Genomic DNA, 18482 nt, shown 5'->3' with positions numbered 1-18482 from the left:
CTGCAGTGAGCCCTGCTGTGAAGGGGATGAATGTAGGGAAAATAGGAAGGTTAGGGCAGGAACCCCAAATACCCCTAAGAAAAGAGACACAAGGTTATAGTTACTGGCACACAGAAGGGAAGACGGACAAAGGAATGCTGGTGTATGGTTCTTTTAGATGTTATATGCTCACTTATACTTTTCACTTCAGGTACACCAGCAGGGTTTTGAGAGGTTTTTTTTATACAAAAAGGAAATCACAAGACTCTATATACAAATTAAACTAACCTTAAGCAGCTGCATATCTAATCAAAAAGATAAGTCCTTTTAAATATTAAAAATATGAAAGTATTACGAAAAATATATACACGTCTACAGCACACTGTATCAAAACATATATATATATATATATATATATATTTCTGAGGCTTGTGGAATCTGCTTAGATCACATGCTGTGCATAGGCCGACATCTAGTGGAAGCTGCGGAGTATTACAGTTTGTTTTTCGAAACTCGAAAATGGGCGTCGACACAGGTGTGCCAGTAATACTATCCCTAGTGTGACGTCCACTGTACCCAAGATCCCTCACGCGTCTAGGATCCTCAGATTGTTTTTTCCGCCATACTGGTCGGAAGCATCTTGCGGAGTTCCCTGGCCTTAGCCATACTTTTGCTTATTATTGAAGTTTAAAATTATTAACATCCTTCCCCACCCCAACGTCGACCCTCGACGACGGCTGGAGAAGACATCGACCGTCGGCTGCTGCACGACGGATCTGGGCCTCGGAAGGCCGCTGGCCTCAGCCTGGGCCTAGTAGGCCGCTGGCCTCGGCCCTGCAAGTAGGGAGAGTGGGGGGTGGTACATACTCTTCACTCTTGGTATATAGGTACACCGTTAGGTACACCTTATATTTCCTACACTTACCAGCCCACTGCCTCAAGGTGCGGCTAGCAGTAGGCAATGGCAAGCGACAACAATGTGTGGGGGCACCAAAGTCTTGTATATGGCTGGGATGCTTGTGCAAGATGCAGCCCAGAAATCAGAGGCAGCGTGGTTGGGGTCCTACCCAACTGTTCTGAATCTGGGCCATGTCTGCCAGGTGGGACCCAGGTAGTCCTGGCGAGGTAACTGTCGGGGGTTAATTGTAAACCGCCCAATAGGCTGAAAACGTTGGGTGCTATCGGGAGCGCCAGGAATTGGAGTGACTGGGGCCACCTGGGGGACCAGCATTGATTACGGACGCTCCCCTGTTTGTCAAGGGAGCGCCAGCATGAAGAAGCAGGCAGCAGCAGTAGGATCACTGGCGTGGTATCACGCGCCAGCGATCCTTATTTCAAATGTATTTATTTTGTTGTTAAATCCCTGCTCAGGGGTTACACATTGCACAGTTTGGGGGCATGGGGGAAAGCACCATCTTTCAGGCACTCTGTTCCCATGACTAGACCTTAATAGCTCCTGTATCACAATAGGTTCGTCCTGGGTGTCTTAATCGTGACACCGAGTATCTACTTCTAGCTCCTGCTGCAAGAAGTCCTATTTCAACCCCTGATAAGTTTTCAGAATCTGGGTATTGTTCCTACTCGAATCTCAAAATGCTACAGCTCACACATTTCTACTTCTTTTTACTTTATTTTTTTAGTTTTTGCACCTGGTTTTTGGGTATCTCGGCAAAAAAGTCCATTTTGTGACCGAAAATCGGTAATAAATTACCTAAAAGGCATTATGTTTTATACTCTGGACATTTTGGCGGTGTTCATCTTGTTAACTAGGCACATTTAGTTCCACCACATTTTGTTATATAGGTTGGGGAAAGTCTCCCAGTTTTTCACAATGCATTGGAAAGCTACTGCAATAAACACGTCTAATAATATGAAGGAACTGAAATGAGCAGATGCTTTCTGTATGAGCAGACCACCTAACCGAATGTTCTTGGGAAATGGGGCGAGGTTCCTAATCCCTGTTGACATACTCGCGCTATATCCCAAAATCGAATGGAAGGTGGAGGAGCCTTCTGCTTGGTTTGCATGATCAGCACTTGGTTATCAAAGCTCTGTTAAATCAAGAAAAGGAGCTCTAATGTACTAGCAGTGGAGGGGAATATTAAGACATGTGGGTGGAAACCGACAAGTCGCGATGAATGTATTCTTTCCACAACATTTGGCGTGTTCGTCTCGATCTTGCCACAGAATGTTCACTCCTGCGGTGGATGTGTCTCCCATATTAAGGTTTAAATTTGTATGTCAGCTGAGCACCAGTGAGCTTCCTCTAATCATGTAGCCTTTGAGAGGGAAAACGGGCCTTATAGCTAAGGAAATATGCATATTCCTCAATAGTCGTTGAAGCTTAAATAATACTGTGTTCATGCTTCATCAAAGCGAAAACCTGCCCTTATTACCTACTGCAACTGACATGCCTAATGGATTTCACCTTTTGAACCAGCAAACAATGACTTCTCCATGAATGGTTATTTTTAGGTATGGGTGTCCAAGGAGACTGCATTATACTCGTCATTCATTGGAAAAAATGACAAAAGGTTGTTTGAGTAATGACGTGTATCACGAGTGCCAGCAATAGTCAGGAGTACATATAAATGTCAGATATAATTGAATCAGAATTGTGCTGGTTTTCAACTTTATTCCCTCTATTATTCAGTGTAATCAACTATCCAGGTCTGACAGACCGTTTTCAAACTGAGGACAGAAGAAAGTGTGTGGGATAGGTTTGCATCAGTCTGCTTGGAATTTCTTCATTTGTGATCAACAGGGAGTTTGACTTAAGCATCTTCTTTCCTGACCAGTCGGTGGGAACATAATTGATTACTGTATATTGATACTGATAAAATTGTATGCATAAGCCCTGCATTCTAAACATGTTCTCTGTTTTGACAGAAAGTTTCCGGATTGTTCAAACATGGTCAAGTTAGACATTCATTCTCTGGCGCATCACCTCAAGCAAGAGCGACTATATGTGAACTCAGAAAAGCAACTCATCCAGCGACTCAATACTGATGTTCTTAAGACAGCAGAGAAATTGTATCACACGTCCTGGATATCCAAGCAGCAGAGGATAAACTTGGATAGACTCATTCTCACAAGGTAACCTACCTTTCACTCTGTATTGAGGCCATGCCCTGAACTTCCAGAGCTCTGCCTTGTATTTCTGAATCGTTGGTCTCTTTTTATGATGCTCTGCCCCCCTTTTCTTTTTTTAGTGTTTTGGCTTGAACTATCGTGAAGTCATGAGTTCTTGTGCACTGTGCGTGTGACAAAAAGATTCCTTGGAAGCTGTAATTGCTATGTTAATCGACCATTAGTGTGGTAGGCTATTCAGCATCATTGTCGGCCTTGATGGGTGGAGGCTATTCTTTTGACATTGCAGGGGTTTCGAGGTGCTCTTGGCCTCCTTAGCCAGTTGAGCTGACTTTGGCATGTCTGTAATATTGGACTGACACTACGGTTTTAGCGGTTAGCTAGGGGGTTTCTGAAGCATTCAAGTAGGAGACTGGAGGATGGGGGTGGCGAAGTGGGGAGAGAGTCGTTCACTTCCATCCCCAGTGAAGTTATACTCGTTGGGATTTTGAAAGTTTCTTCTACTAGAGGTAAAGTAACCGGGTCCATGTTTGTTAATGAATGATTAAAAAGTAATCCATCAGACCTGCACGTTGATCAATTGAGCATTGTAACGTTAAAAAAAATCCTGTAACTAGAAGAATCATCAAAGACAGAATTTTCTTTGTTTATAGCCATTTGTTAATTTAAAATGATTCTTCTAGTAAATGGTCAAATCAAGCCATTCCGCAATGGCATGGATAGATTTGCCAGGGCCGGGTTTGAAATTGCTGGGAGCTATTTACCTCCTGGATAAGGCCTAAAAGAGCCTGATTAACTGGACACCAACTTCTACCAGAGCTACCTTTGTCTCCCCAAGCCAACTGGTCCAACGCAAAAATACCTCTGACATTCACTATGTGTCTGGGAAAATTGTATACAAGATGATTCAGGAAGCCACTAGATGGCATTTAAAGGATGAAGGTTTTATAGGTAACGGATACAAAGCAGCAGGGAGAGGTTGCAGCTGAGATAGAAATGTGGCTGCAATGATAAAAGAAATAACATACATGTGTAGTGACAGGTTAAGGATGTTGTAGCAAAGGTCGTTAATTATTAAATGAATTGACAGCAAGACAGAAGAACTGAAAAGAGAGAAATGCACAGAGGAAGTAAAAGAAAGCTATGTAAATGAGAATTAAATGTTAAGCAAGTCACTGCGACAAATCGAATGGTCTATTAGAGAGCGAAATATAGGGCTAAGTAGCAATAGTAAGAGGTGTTTATTGAATATACATGTTTGGTTAAATGCCACAATTTGGAAATAAAAAGGTCCCATCTTTCAGGCATTCCTAGTGGCTATTCTAACAAATGCATCTATCGCTTTACAAGCGTAGCATTTATTTAAATCTGTGTGCTTTATCATTTCTTTAGTCATCCATTCAACGTTCATCCTGGGAATGTATTCATGAGACATCCCTTTATAGTTCTTGGGTCATGATCTTCCATAGCTCCTAGTCTGAGAGAAACCTTGGACACCCAGGAGCTACTTCCAGCTCCTGATTCATGAATTCCAATGTTGACCCCTGTCAGTGTGAATGCCACATCTAAAGCATTTGCCATTAGCTTTACACTAATGGCATTTCTTCCATTTCAAGAAATGGTCTTATTTGAATGTAATATTGGTTTAATTGCTTTGAGGAGGACATGACACTGCTATTAATAAATAGACCTATTTTCATACCTTTCAGGCAGTGTTTCTTGCCCAAACTCAATAGTCAATTTAACGCAACATTCATTTTGTTTTAGCTAAATATCTTGGCTTGGAATACTGCAATGTTGTGATATGATATTTAATGAATGATCAAAATATGTTTCTCAATCTTATCATTTTAAAGTTTTCCTTTTCCCTTCTGAAGCAGGACTGTAATAGAACATATTGGTAAAGTTATTGGAATTCTGTCCTTTGTTACTTCAAACAAAAAATCGAATTTTTCATAAACCTGAGCAATTGTTTAATTTGTAATTGAGTTTTCGCCTCTGCAACATTCTGTATTAAGGAGAGGGCCAATCTATAGAGTAAGTTTTCTTACTTGTCATTCTCATTCTGATTCTCCACCATGCAATTGAAGGCTTGAGAGATTCAGGCCTCTGCCTTGCTCTGTGAAGGGAGAGGTCTGTCCCCATCTCGATCAATATCTCCCATCTCTTTCTCCTGTTATTACATCTGCATCAGTTATATTCTTAAGCGTCAAATAGATCTTGACTAGGTGGACATTTTTCTACTCCTTTTCATAGTTACCAGTGGGAGTTTCTTCCCCATTTCATATAAAATGTCTAGATCCTGGGATGCCATAGCTAGTGTTTTATTTTTGTTGCGTCTGTTCATTCTGAGATGACGCCAACGAAACATAGAATGAAGGTTGAGTTTTTAAAGGGGAAGTCAAAAAGATATTTTCATAGCTGGTATCTTAAGTCCGACATTTCTTTGTAAATGGAGTTGAGCTTTGATTTAAGTTTTTATACCCTGAGTGTTCATAAAACCTTATTTAACTTTTCTTGATATTGGGCTGCTTCTTTTTTTAGTTTCTTTTTTAAAATTAATACAAAAGCGACTGCCTTATGTCAGAGGGAAGGTTTCATAGTTGGGATGAATTTAGTTAAGAATTTTTCATTTACAGTTGCATAAGATCACCCCAGTCCACGATGGCCATGGCTAGTGGGCCCGTTTAGGAAACCAATTGGAGCACTATCTGCAGTGGCTATGGCGGAAGACTTGGGCCCTGGCCAAGGCCATATCTAGTGGGACTGGAAGAATCAATTGGGGCAACATGTCAAGCGAAATGAGCAGGAAGTCTATCCCTTGCCCAGACGAACACCTTACAAACTCCTTGCCCTGGCCTGAAAGTCAGAATTCCCAGCAGGCCACTGAGCACAGCACCTGAGCATGGTAGTGTGCTTGAGGCATCTCTCAGCCTGCCAACCCGTATGGTAAGCCAGGCAAAATGGGTGAGTGCAGCTCCAAATTTCTCGTAGCCCTTGCTCTGAACGAATGTATCTTGCCTCCCATAACCCTTAGCGGTTGCTTATGGTAATTGTCTGCAGTTTGCATACTGCCTAAGCCCCCAAACCCACAATCTGCCAACTCACAGGTGCTTTTCTTGCTGCACATAAGATTTCGTGTATCGTAGAGCGGGAGAAAGGGGGAGGGATTGGCAGGTGCAGTGTTAGTTAAATGGGACCTCTATGCAAGAGGCCAGTTGTTGGTGTGCAGGGTTGTAAGTTGTTTTTCATTGACTGCATGTTATTCAGTGTGCATGTGTTCTGCATGTAAAGTATAGTCTAGCCCTCAACTGTCAACAGTTGGCCTGGGAGTTATAGTTGGCTCTGGAGTCTTCCCTTCCCCCCCTCAAGCACTCCCTTGTGCATCCTCTTCTCAAGAAACCCTCTTTCGACCCCTCCTGCCCGGCTAACTATCGCCCTATCTCCATCACTCCCTTCCTGGGCAAGCTCCTGGAGAAACTGGCCATCTCCCAGCTTAACCTCCATGCTGAATCTGTTGGTAGTCTTCATGACCATCAATCTGGCTTCAGAGCTGCCAGAAGCACGGAAACTGCTCTCCTGAACATCCGTGAAGACCTGCTCTTGAACCTCGATTCCAACACTCCGTGTGTTCTCATTCTGCTCGATCTCTCCTCTGCCTTTGACACTGTCAACCATGCCATCCTGCTCAACCGTCTCCGTGAAAACCTGGGTATCACTGGTCAGGCTCTGGCGTGGCTGACCTCTTTCCTTTCAAATCGACCCTCCCAGGTCCAACTGGGGTCCTTCCTCTCCGACATCTTTTTCTCCACCTGTGGTGTCCCCCAGGGATCTAATCTCTCTCCCTGGCTGTTCAACCAGTATCTGGCACTCCTTGCCCACCGCATCGCCGCTCTCTGCCCTAATTTCCAGTGCTATGCGGACGATACCCAGCTCATTTTCAGGCTACCCTCAGCCTCCCCCTCTCCTTCCCTCATCTCTGACTGCCTGTCTGCTATCCAGGAATGGTGTGCCGCCAATGACCTCTGCCTTAATGCCAGTAAGACTGAGATTCTACTCATCGGTACACCCACTCCCTCCTTCCCTGCAGCTCTCTGGCCTGCCTCCCATGGCCCCCTCCCTGCTCCTACCTGCAAGGCAAAAAACCTTGGGGTCATCTTCGACTCCACACTCTCCTTCTCTCCTCATATTTCTGACGTTGCTAAGAAGTCACACTACCAGCTGCACCTCCTCAGAGGTATTCTTCCCTTCCTCTCCTTCCCCCAGAAGCTCACTGTCTCCCGAGCCCTGGTTCTCTCGAAGCTGGATTACTGTAACAGCCTCTATCTTAATCTGCCTGCCTCCACTCTCCGCCCTCTGCAACTCATCCAGAACAGAACTGCGAGACTTGTCCTTGGCCTCAAGCCCAGGGACCGTATCTCTCCAGGGCTGAAATCTCTACACTGGCTCCCAGTGGCTGCGAGGATAAAGTTCAAAACCCTCTGCATTGTCCACAAGGCCTTCTGGGGCCTGGGTCCTAAATACCTTCAACTCTCTTCCCAAATATCTTCCTTCCCGAGCCCTTCGCTCATCCGACTCCAACTCCCTCAGGGTCAGCCGCTTCTCGAAGCAACGAGCTGGGGGTAGATCTCTCTCCGCGGCAGGGGCCTCCCTCTGGAACAGCCTTCCTGCCTCCCTGAAACTTGAGGAGAACCATCTCCGGTTCCGGAAGCACCTCAAAACCTTCCTCTTTGCTTCTGCTTTCTCTCTCCCTCTCCCCTGCTGAACAGCTAATATCCTTCACTGAAACTGCACTGATTCTGCAACTGGACCACTCTTAACGGCCTCGGTCCTGGGCCCAGCCACTCTCCACTTGCACTGATGCACTGGAACCCCTCTGCACTGCGGGACTGTCTCTGTATCCCTACAGCTCCCCCCTTTCCCAGCACTTGTTCTTCACTTACCTTGCACTTGCCACCAGCTGGCCCTATTTATTTATTTATTACTTTACGCCACTTACCTTGTACTGCACTTCCCCCCCTCCCCTTCCCCTTGCACTTTTCCCCCTCCCCCACCCCTGCACTTGCGCGATCTGAATGACACCTGGCCTAGTAGGATCGTTGTCTGTCTCCCCTTGTTCCTCCCCTCCCTGCCTCGTCGCGCCTTGAAACACCTGTGTATAGGCGCGTTACAAATGCCATATATCATATCATAACCCATAGAATACAGCGGAGTGCCACAAAAAATTCGGTCCAGCTGTCACATAGTCACTGACAAAGCCATCTCTGCGCCTGAACACAATTCTCTGCATGATTTTATAAAGTTTTAAACTAGTCATCCCTGCTAGTAATTGAATAGTAACTTCATTCGAATTACTGTTCCCATGCAATGCCTTGCTCGTCTGATTTTCATGCTTCCACAGACTGCAGTCCTCCGAAGGGCCTTCCACCCCACTGCGCTTGGAAGCCATATCAATGGAAACCTTTCCCAATCCACGTACATATTTTTCCAAACTGAATTGTCAGATGGAGTAATCCTCAGTTAATTATTTGAGGTTTTATATTGCACTCCCATCTCACCATTTAATGGCTTGTGCCTCAAGGTCATTAAGTTCAGTGTGAAAACTGTACCATATGCTTGGTGCATGAGTAGTAATGTTGTGCAGACTGTTTATGTTGGACAGTGATCCAGGTCTTGTCCTTATGCAAATGGTAGATTGTTGTAAAGAGTTTCTACTGTGAGTGTCTCATTTCCGTCTGTCATTTTTGCAGCTGAAGGTTTTCTTGAGCAAAGCGTTTTTCCATCACTTTTCATTAGCATTCTGTGCTATGAAATATGTTTAATTTGATGAAAGGCAAATTTGTCTGGTACCCCTGAATGGATGGAATTTTCTTTTTTTTTGTCCAGAGTAAACTTCATGCCACTAAATTGGTCAACCTGATGTTACTCATTTTTTTACCAACTGGTTTGTGTCTGTATATTTTCCTGCAAGTTGCAGCATAACGTGATATCTAACATTCATGTTCTTGATTTCTCTTCTTTAATTCATTACATTGCAAAAGTAAACATTTCACGTGCCAATTGTTTAAACTTTTTTCAACTTACATTTATACTCTGTATATTATGCGATGGGCGTATTCTGTACTTTTCAAACAAACGTTTTTTTAAAGGAAATAATAGATGTATTTGACAGGAGTATATCTGGACAAGAAAAAATACATGTTCTAATTTTAATTGTCCCATTTTTGTTTGGTTGTAATCCATAATGTTGGGAAATAGTAATTCCTAAAAATGAAAATGCTCTTTTCAGATCAGGTAAGACAGTTGTGGAACTTTTTGTGGCGCACGCAGTTTATCGTGTTTTCCCGAACTCGCCACCAGGGCAAGTCGAATCAAAGTGAAGACACCACCATTGAGCTGTAAAATGGCTTATTAACTCTGGCCGTTACTACCTGATACAGCCCTGCAGGGGCCGGCAAATATGACTATTAACACCCCGGGTTAAAGTCCCATGGTGCTAGTCGCTATGTGTTTGTTTGAACCAACAGGTCATGGCAAGTTAACGATCCGTTGTTTTAAACAAATACTTACACAGCATGGCTGTCAAATGGAAGCGAGGCTCAGAGCAGAGCCGCAACATCAAAGCTACGTGGGAGGTGGCAAGAGAGGTGAGGCAGCAGGGGGATGCCTGCGTGAGGCAGGGAACAGGACATGTTGGTGCGCACAGTGGTGAGCTTGCTTGGAACGCAGACTTGTATCATTGGATTCTGCCCGTGTTCCGGCCAAACTTGATGGGCTGCTGCACCCGCCTCAAGTGCTAATATCTGTTCAAATCTTTTTTGTGGGGGGGACAGGGAGGAACGGTGTTTATAGGCCTGATTGTTATGGTGTAAAGTGGGTAGCTACATCACTTACCTGTAGACCTTCTGATGCAGTAGTATATTAATGACTTCAAATCTGAATTGAGGATAGGTTATACACGCATGCTTTCTAATTTTGTGTTTTGCTCCTATTTCAGTGCGGAGGCTTCCCCAGCTGAATGTTGCCAACATGCCAAAATCTTGGAAGACACACAGTTTGTCGATGGTTATAAACAGTTGGGCTTTCAGGAGACTACTTATGGAGAGTTCCTTAACCGTCTCAGGGAGAACCCCCGTCTCATCGCCTCATGTCTTGTTGCTGGGGAGAAACTCAACCTCGAGTGCACTCAAAGCGTTATCCATACAGTCTTTACGTCTCTCTATGGGAACTGTATAATGCAGGAGGATGAGAGCTACCTCCTCCAGGTTCTGCGTTACTTGATTGAATTTGAACTCAAGGAAAGTGACAATCCCCGTAGACTATTACGACGAGGCACTTGTGCATTTAGCATAATATTCAAACTCTTCTCAGAGGGTCTCTTTTCTGCCAAACTCTTCCTCACTGCGACTTTGCACGAGCCCATCATGCAGTTACTGGTAGAGGATGAAGACCACCTAGAAACTGATCCGAACAAATTGATAGAACGGTTCTCTCCAGCGCAGCAAGAGAAGGTGTTTGGGGAGAAGGGCACAGAGAAGTTCAAGCAAAAGGTTCAGGAGATGGTGGAATATAATGAGGGTAAATTGGTGGCCTTGGTGAACAAATTCATTGGATACCTCAAGCAGAACACCTATTGCTTTCCACACAGCTTGCGGTGGATTGTGTCTCAAATGTACAAAACTCTGTCTTGCGTGGAAAGACTGGAGGTGGGTGAAGTGCGGGCTATGTGCACTGATCTTCTTCTGGCATGTTTAATTTGCCCAGCAGTAGTCAACCCGGAGCAGTATGGCATCATCTCAGATGCACCCATTAACGAGGTGGCAAGATTTAATCTGATGCAGGTACGTTAAGATCATGTCAACCAAGTGCTTATTAGAAAGTGGCTTTGTGTTTTTGATTTCCACTGATTATCCTATGACTATTGTCCTCCAAGTAATATGTCAAGAAGTTGTTTCTTCAAAGCTCTCATTCCCCTGCCATTTGAAAATATTAACTTGAATGGAAGGAAGACTGAGTTGACTATTCCAGAATTTGTAATGAACGATGATTTCTAAGCTTGCTTCAGACAACCTCCTCTGGGGACTTCTTATACTGTAAACTGTGCCTGGAGACAGAAAATATTTAGCCGTTGCATGTAGTAAATTGGTGGTGGCCAGGGTTGGTGGTGTTGGGTCTTTATTTTGGACTACAGGTTGTTTGAGGGTTTGTCTAAATGGGAAAGGTCTGAGCATTTTCCACAAGCTAGCAAAGGAACGAGCCGTTTGGAGTGGGTAGTGTTCTCTCACCCCAGCAGAGCATGGACACTATTGGTTGAGACTGTCGTTTAACTTCGAATTTCCAGATGACATTTGTTTTGTTATGCATGCAAGCCATCTGATAGAGCTCATTGGTTACGCAAGGATTATGTTGACAAATATTACATTGCAGCCTTCAAAACTGTACCAACCTGTTACACTTGCAAGCTAACACAAGATCCAGGAAGCTACACTCTTTGAAGTCCTAGGTACATTGCTGTGATGATCCCAATAGCATACTTGTGTACTTTTACCCCTTGGTCAGCTGAACTATGCCATTATATTATTATTTTGGCAACTGGTAGGCCCGTTCTATTAAAGGTGTACCAAAGCGCCATTGAGGGGACTTTTGAAATGCCCGATGTATGGCTTAATGTTACATTATATTGTACTTGTCACTTATATAGCACCTTTTACCATTATTCTAGTCTCAATGCGCTGGTAGTGGGAAAACCCTTGGTGGACCGAAGTCCAGAGTGTTGGAGGTCATGGAGTAAGATTGGAATGAGTGTCTTCATTTTCCAAAATAAGGCTTAACAGGGCTGGCACGGCTCCAGAGAGAGTTTTTATCTATCCCAACTGCTAAGCGTCCTGCGTTCTGTTTGGCCCTTAAATGAACAAATGCTACTATTCATTACAAAGATGTGTCGGCCTTTTGATTAAAACTTAGGGTGGGAAAATTATTTGTTTTTCAACACAAAGCAAAAATGTATTAAATTTGAATATGATTGAGCAGACAGGAAGTAGATGTAAACAGCAAGTTCTTAACAGATGTTTGATTTTTTTAATACAATGTTTAATATCTTACCCAACATTACTCCTTATTGTTAAATGTGTACATCCACATGTAATTCAAGTCTTGGTTGTTGGCAAAACAATTAAATCTAAAGTTTGTTGCCCAAGAAGGTTAACAAATGCTGGTGTTGGTGCATACCTTAAAATATCTGTCTTTTGGCAGAGGACAGTTCATTTCCGGAAGCAGCTGAAATCCTTCAAATTCTACTACACGATTACCAAGCGCTAACCTTTTCCATTGTAGTCTACTGCGTTTGATTTTACAGTTTGAAGTGGCCATCAGTAAGCATGTTGTGCACAATAAAAACAAAAGGGGTGATGGTTGGACTGTTTAGAACTAATCTTAACCTCTGGCATTGCTCTGGGCAACCCTCCAGACCAACCTTCTTTACATGCCAAGCCATTAAAAAAGGAGAAAGACCCCATGCAAAACAGGCTTGGTTCACACCCCAAAAGGGTCAGTCCAGCCCGAACTGCTCGGTCACATCCTTCTGCACGACCACAAGCTTCCCCAGACATGTTTCAGCACCACCAGCTATGATTGGGGTGGTAGTGTGTGCTTCCTTTGCTATCTGTTTGATGCACTCCTTTTCACTCCCGAAAGGATTTCTATCAAATTGGTTTCATCCATCGGTTTAGTAGGTGTGGGACCCGTTTGTTGTTGGAGGGCTATATTTTGCAGCTGCTGCTGGGTTATGGGTATAATATCCGACTACTTTAGTTTGAAATATCTTAGTAGGAAAATAAGTTTGAAAATGCAGTGTTTTGGTTTAGTTTGTATTACTCTTATACAGAACATTCGTAAATGTGAGTTTGAATTCTTACCTTTATTCTTCTCCATGCACATCCCTCCAGACATTCCCCAGTGGGAGCCTCTACCCTCTCCTTTTTATATTGTCCCCTGTGGCCCTGTTCCTTTTTGTTTTGTTCCTGTAATATTTCTTTAATAAAGTTTCCACCATAGCCCTTCCATCCTCCTTTACTTTGTTTACCCATGCTTTGAAGGGATTTTTTGTTCTGGTAATGGATAATACACAAGAAACTTGCTCATAAAAATCAGCCTAGTGGAATGGCCTAGTACACATGTGATTTCTTGTTTTCTACTGAGTAATTGTGGCAACTCTGATGCTGGCCGAGAAATAAAACACATTGATATTATATTGGTTTATAAAACTTGCTTCAACACACTTCTACATCTCAGAGTAGACTAAGCTGCTTCGCTTACCACTGTGCCTCATAGGAGCTCTTCCCAATTTCATCAACATTTCACTGAACACTAGGCTGCCATTCTTTGGAACAATCATTGAGAAGGCAGTTGCCAACCAACTCCAAGATTGGATTAAGCAATTCTGCCTGCTCCGAGATTACTAATATGGGTTTATAACAAAATGTAGCACTGAAACAGTAACCTTTCAGGTCCTAGGATGACACTTTTAATGATGGGCAAAGGAGACTTATGCCCCCTGGGCCTCTTTAATCTCACTTGCGCGTTCGACACGATCAACTGCCTCACACGGACCATTCTACTTGCGAACAGAAAGGGGATACTCCTACGTCCCGTCCCCTTTCCTCCTTACTTGTGGGACATTCCGTCCTTTGGGACCGGAGCACTTTTGTAAAAAGCATCAAAAATGTGCAATGTTTGTCCTTTTATTTTTACGCAGGGTACCGCATGTGGGTGTAACCCCGCCCTCCTGAGCTCCGCACGCCTATCGACCTTCAGTCCTTTTCTCCGTGAGGTTGGGGCTGGACGCACTAGCATCACTGGGAATTTGTTTTATTCCCTTTGTCCTTCCTGCTCCGGTTCCATGGTCATATAGTCCTAAATCTATGCCGGAATGTCTGGGGATTCGTGTCCTGTTCTTCATGCGAACGTCGTTTCGCGAGGGCGGATTACCCACTCTTTGCTTGGAGTAGTGTCTAGGTCCAGAACATCGCTGGGGTTCGTGCTTCTATTGCGATTCCCTCTCCGTCCGGACACTCCAACGTTGTCTTCTTCGGTGGGAGGAAGTCTTTCAGCACGTTCCTCCACCTCATTTCCAGCTTTTCATCGACGAAAAGAAGAAACCCACGGTAAGTTCTTTACTTTTTTGGGTACCCCGGCTAGGGGACTCCTTTCTGGGGTCTTCCAGGTCCAGGAGGGGCTAGAGTAGCCAGTCACCAGGGGTTCCCCAGAGGTGCCTCACAAAGGGCCTAATAGGCGCACCGGAATGGTCTGAGGGTTCCCACAACGGACCAGCCCAAACCGGACACTGTTCCGAGGTTCGCTGTTTGGGTGCGAAAGTTCAGCCCAGTTCTTCTGTGGCTCTGGATACCGGGGTTCGCCCTGAGGTCTCCATTTCTGGAGCTTTCCACACCGAGTGACGGATCGATCCCCCTCTTGAGGGAGCTATTCGTCCAGGGGTCAAACCTGAGGTTCCTCCTCTTGGGGCTAAATTCAGCACCGACAGAATCGAGAGTTCCTCTTTGAAGGTCTTGTCGGTGAGGTACGTTCCTCAGTCGTCCCACGCTCAGGGCCGTGGTGGTACCGGTTCTGTCGAGGGGGCAAAGAGGGCAGTCACGGACCACAGGTCTTCCAGTACTTGGCTCTGTCGAGGTTCCTCCACTGGAGGCTAATTCTGGGGCAGTTTCTAAGATGTCCAGTAAACATCCGAGACCTTCCAGCACCGACTCGGCCGAGGATCCTTGTGTCAAGGCTGAAGTGTTACTTCAGTCCCTGGAGGAGACAATTGACTCATTTTGCATGTGATGCAGTTCTCTTCAGGTGTCGACAAAATGGCGGCCCAACCTCCTTGGTCCACGGTGGCCATTTTGGATACCTCTCTTACACCAACGTTCACAACATCTGGTGCTGGGAGCATTTCATTTGGGGCTGAGCAGCCTTTTCCACGCTATGTGGACAAGAAAAACCTGTTCCGCCCTTCATTCGACTGCCATGTACTGTCTCACTCCCTATTGGACTTCCTCCACCACTCCCTCCTCTACCCCCGCTGTCTCCTATAGAAAAGACACCGGCAGAGCGGGATAGCACTTTAAAACCTGAGGTGGTACGCGTGATGGACCAGTCTTTTGTTCCCGCTTTGTTGGACGAGCCTTAAGCTGATCAGGATAGCGTTGAGCAGCCCTGCTCGGTTGGAGCATTCCATGACCGGGTCCTGAATATGAGGGCCCTCCTTCATATTCCAGTACCTGAGGCCCCCACTCCACAGGAAGTGGTGCTTTCTGGAGCCTTTACCCTGTCACTTCAGGAGTGCACCACCGGCCTGTTCCTCCAGAAGGACTTCTTGGCTGAGGCCTGTAAGGTCTGGGCTAAACCCCATACCAGGCTACACCTCAACAGGATTTACGCACAATACAAGCTTCACGCCTCTGAGGCGATAGCCTTATCTGCTTGTCCGCTCCCTTCCTCAACGGTGGTGGCAGCAGCCACCCTCCAGTCCAAGCCAGCCTGTGCATTTTCCATGGCAGCGGCCCAAATCCTTTCCAAAGAGGATAAGCTCCCTGAAACCTTGGGCAATAAAGTCTTTGCCAATTCGGCGCTCCAACTTCGTCAAGCTAACACCAAGCTCATACTGGCAGCAGCCAATCTGAGGCTGTGGAAAGAGCTAGCCGATTTCCAGGATCGTATTCCTGCGGATACGCTAGACGACATCGGCCTCCTCTCCAGGGACAGGTAGTCTCCCTGCCGATAAGTCATCCAAATGATAGATCTGGTCGGTGGAATGAGACTCCGGTGGGAGGACTAATCTCGTCTCATCTGGAGGCGTGGCAGACATCACTGAAATCCGGTGGGTTTTGTCCATCGCGCTGCGGGTTTTCGCTTGCCCCCCGCTGCTCCCCACACCCTGCCCTTCAACCCTCCCTTCCAGCAGATCGGGTCGCCCTCCCTCAGAGCAGAGGTATAGAAACTTCTAGACCTCAGAGCGGTGGAGCCTGTTTCCTCCCGTCTTTTCAGTGCCCAAACCCAACCAGACTGGCCAGACTGGCCTGCGCACTATCCTCAATCTTTCCCACTTCAATCTTTCTCTTCCCCAGGAGAAATTCCAGATGATCACGCCTTACCAAATAAAGTCCTCTCTTCGGAAGGGCGACTGGCTCAGTGTGGTGGACCTTCAGGATGCTTACATGCACATCCTGATATGGCGCCTCATCGGAAATATCTGCGTTTCTCCCTGGAAGGGAAACATTTCCAGTTGTGTGCTCTGCGTGTCTTTACGAAGATGATGTAGGTCATTGCAGCTTTTCTGAGGGTGCATGGCGTTCACGTATACCCATATTTGGACGATTGGCTCCTCTACAGTCCTTGCCCACAGACAGCATTGACCAATCTCTACTCTCCTACAGCTCCTGTTCCACCTTGGGCTGTCGGTGAACTGGTGGAAATCTTCCATAATGGTCTCAAGACCTGATTTTCCTCTATTTCCATTGCAATACGATCAGTACCAAGGTGTTCCTAACGGCGGACAAGATTGCGGACCTATCCGCCACGTGTTGGCTCCTCCTCCAGTCTTTGCACATGATGGCATGGTAGTTCCAGCAACCTCTGGGCCTAATGGCTTCTTGCCTGCTAGCCCTCCCTCTTGCACGTCTGAAGATGAGGCGTAGTCAGCTGTCTCTTCAGAGCTCTTGGTCTCAGGCTTCGGACCCGGATTCCAAGATAATCCCAGTTCCATCCTCCATGACGGCAGATCTACAATGGTGGTCTTCGATGGACTCCCTTCTTCGGTGGGGTGCAACGCTGTCTCCTCAAAGTATTCGACCTTTGGACACTTCAGGACAGGCAGTTTCATATGTATTATCTGGAACTCCTGGCTGTGTTTCTGGCGCTCAAGCCTTTCAACCGTCCATCACGAACAAGGTAGTCCGTATTCACACTGACAATTCTGTGGCAATGTTTTACATCAACAAGCAGGATGGTACCAAGTCACCTCTACTTGTAGACCTAGCCATACAGATTTCGGAATGGGCCATCCAGCACAAGGTTTGGCACCTTGCTGTACTCATTCTGGGTCACATCAATGTAACGGCAGACTCGCTTAGCTGCCAGTCAGGAGTGGGAATTGAACACAGATGTTCTTTCCACCATTTTACGCCAGTGGGGCACTCCAGAAGTGGTGACTTTTACAAACAGGAAACTTCCTCTATATGCATCCAGAGACGGTCTCCGGGTGTCCTCCCTGGGAGACGCTCTCGAGATTCCATGACACAACATGAAGGCTTATGCCTTTCCTCCACTGATTCATTGATCACTCTGCAAACTCGGGGAATGCATTGAATTGTACTCTCCTCCTCAGCTCCTTGGTGGCCATCCAGATTCTTGTTTTCAGAACTTCAGCATCTGTCAATTCTTACTCCGGTCAGATTGCTGTTGATTCCCGACCCGCTTCACCAGTGTGATCACCAGATGTGCCACCCCTCCCCACAATTGTTTAGCTTGGCTGCCGGGTGCCTGAATTCAGATCTTTAGCGCAGTTTAATTTGGGCGAGGACAATATGCGCATGATCCAAGCAGCCAGAAAAATGTCTACAAGGGCTGAATAGAGGAGCAAATGGTTGTTTTTGTCACTGGTGCTTAGCTAAACAACTTGACCCCAGGCACGCTACGGTTGACACTGTTCTATCAGTGTCTCACCTCGCCGCTTTGAGCATTCATGTCTTGTCTTGCAGGACTTACTTATCTGCCATTGCAGCCTACCTCAATTTCTTTGTTATCCAGTCATTAAAAGGCATTTTGCGGGTCTTCTGCATATTTTCCCGCCGATGCGCGCACCTTATCCCAAATGGGATTTTAATGTGGTCCTCACCGCGTTATTATATAAACCATTTGAACCCATGGCTACTACCGATCTCAAATACCTTTCTTGGAAGGTCGCTTTTCTGATCGCAGTAACATCTGTGAGGCGATTAAGCGAGCTGCAAGCTCTTTCTGCTGAACATCCGTTCCTCACCTTCCATAACTATAAGGTTGTGCTCCGCACTCCTACTTCTTTCCTGCCTAAGGTGGTTACCGATTTTCATTTGAACCAATCGATCTCCTTACCTGTCTTTTTTCCTAACCCAGCATTGGATGCTGAGAGAGTCTTGCACAATTTGCAGGTCAGGTGAGCCCTGACGTTTTACCTCGACAGAATGAGTGAAATCAGGGGCTCCTCACGACTTTGTCACGTTCGGGGACCCGAAAGGGAAACCGGCTTCCAAGGCAACTATCTCCCAATGGATTGCCTCCTGCATTTAAGAAGCCTATAGCATCCATGGCCTTCAACCTCCTGAAGGGCATCCATGTTCATCTTGTATATGGCAAAGCGGCTGCTGTTGCCTTCCAAA

At 45.7% G+C, this 18482-nt stretch overlaps 1 protein-coding gene across 19 annotated transcripts in view; it reads left to right on the top strand.

Moving 5' to 3' along the window:
• GAPVD1 (GTPase activating protein and VPS9 domains 1) overlaps positions 1 to 18482 on the top strand; it is a 1092811-nt gene that overhangs the window by 199379 nt on the left and 874950 nt on the right. For 18 of the 19 annotated variants that reach the window (XM_069609416.1, XM_069609426.1, XM_069609418.1 and 15 more), the window contains 2 exons: positions 2869 to 3075; positions 10067 to 10910. In XM_069609416.1, the coding sequence (XP_069465517.1) occupies positions 2891 to 3075; positions 10067 to 10910 (1029 nt within the window). In that variant the 5' untranslated portion in view covers positions 2869 to 2890. The remainder of the gene's footprint in view (positions 1 to 2868; positions 3076 to 10066; positions 10911 to 18482) is intronic. The other variant, XM_069609413.1, reaches the window with a different exon arrangement.

This window comes from Ambystoma mexicanum, chromosome 8, assembly GCF_040938575.1.
Source record: "Ambystoma mexicanum isolate Mex_15411 chromosome 8, UKY_AmexF1_1, whole genome shotgun sequence".
NCBI lineage: Eukaryota > Metazoa > Chordata > Amphibia > Caudata > Ambystomatidae > Ambystoma > Ambystoma mexicanum.
Note: the sequence above shows the minus strand (reverse complement) of the source record. Positions and strands in the feature narration are given on the sequence as shown.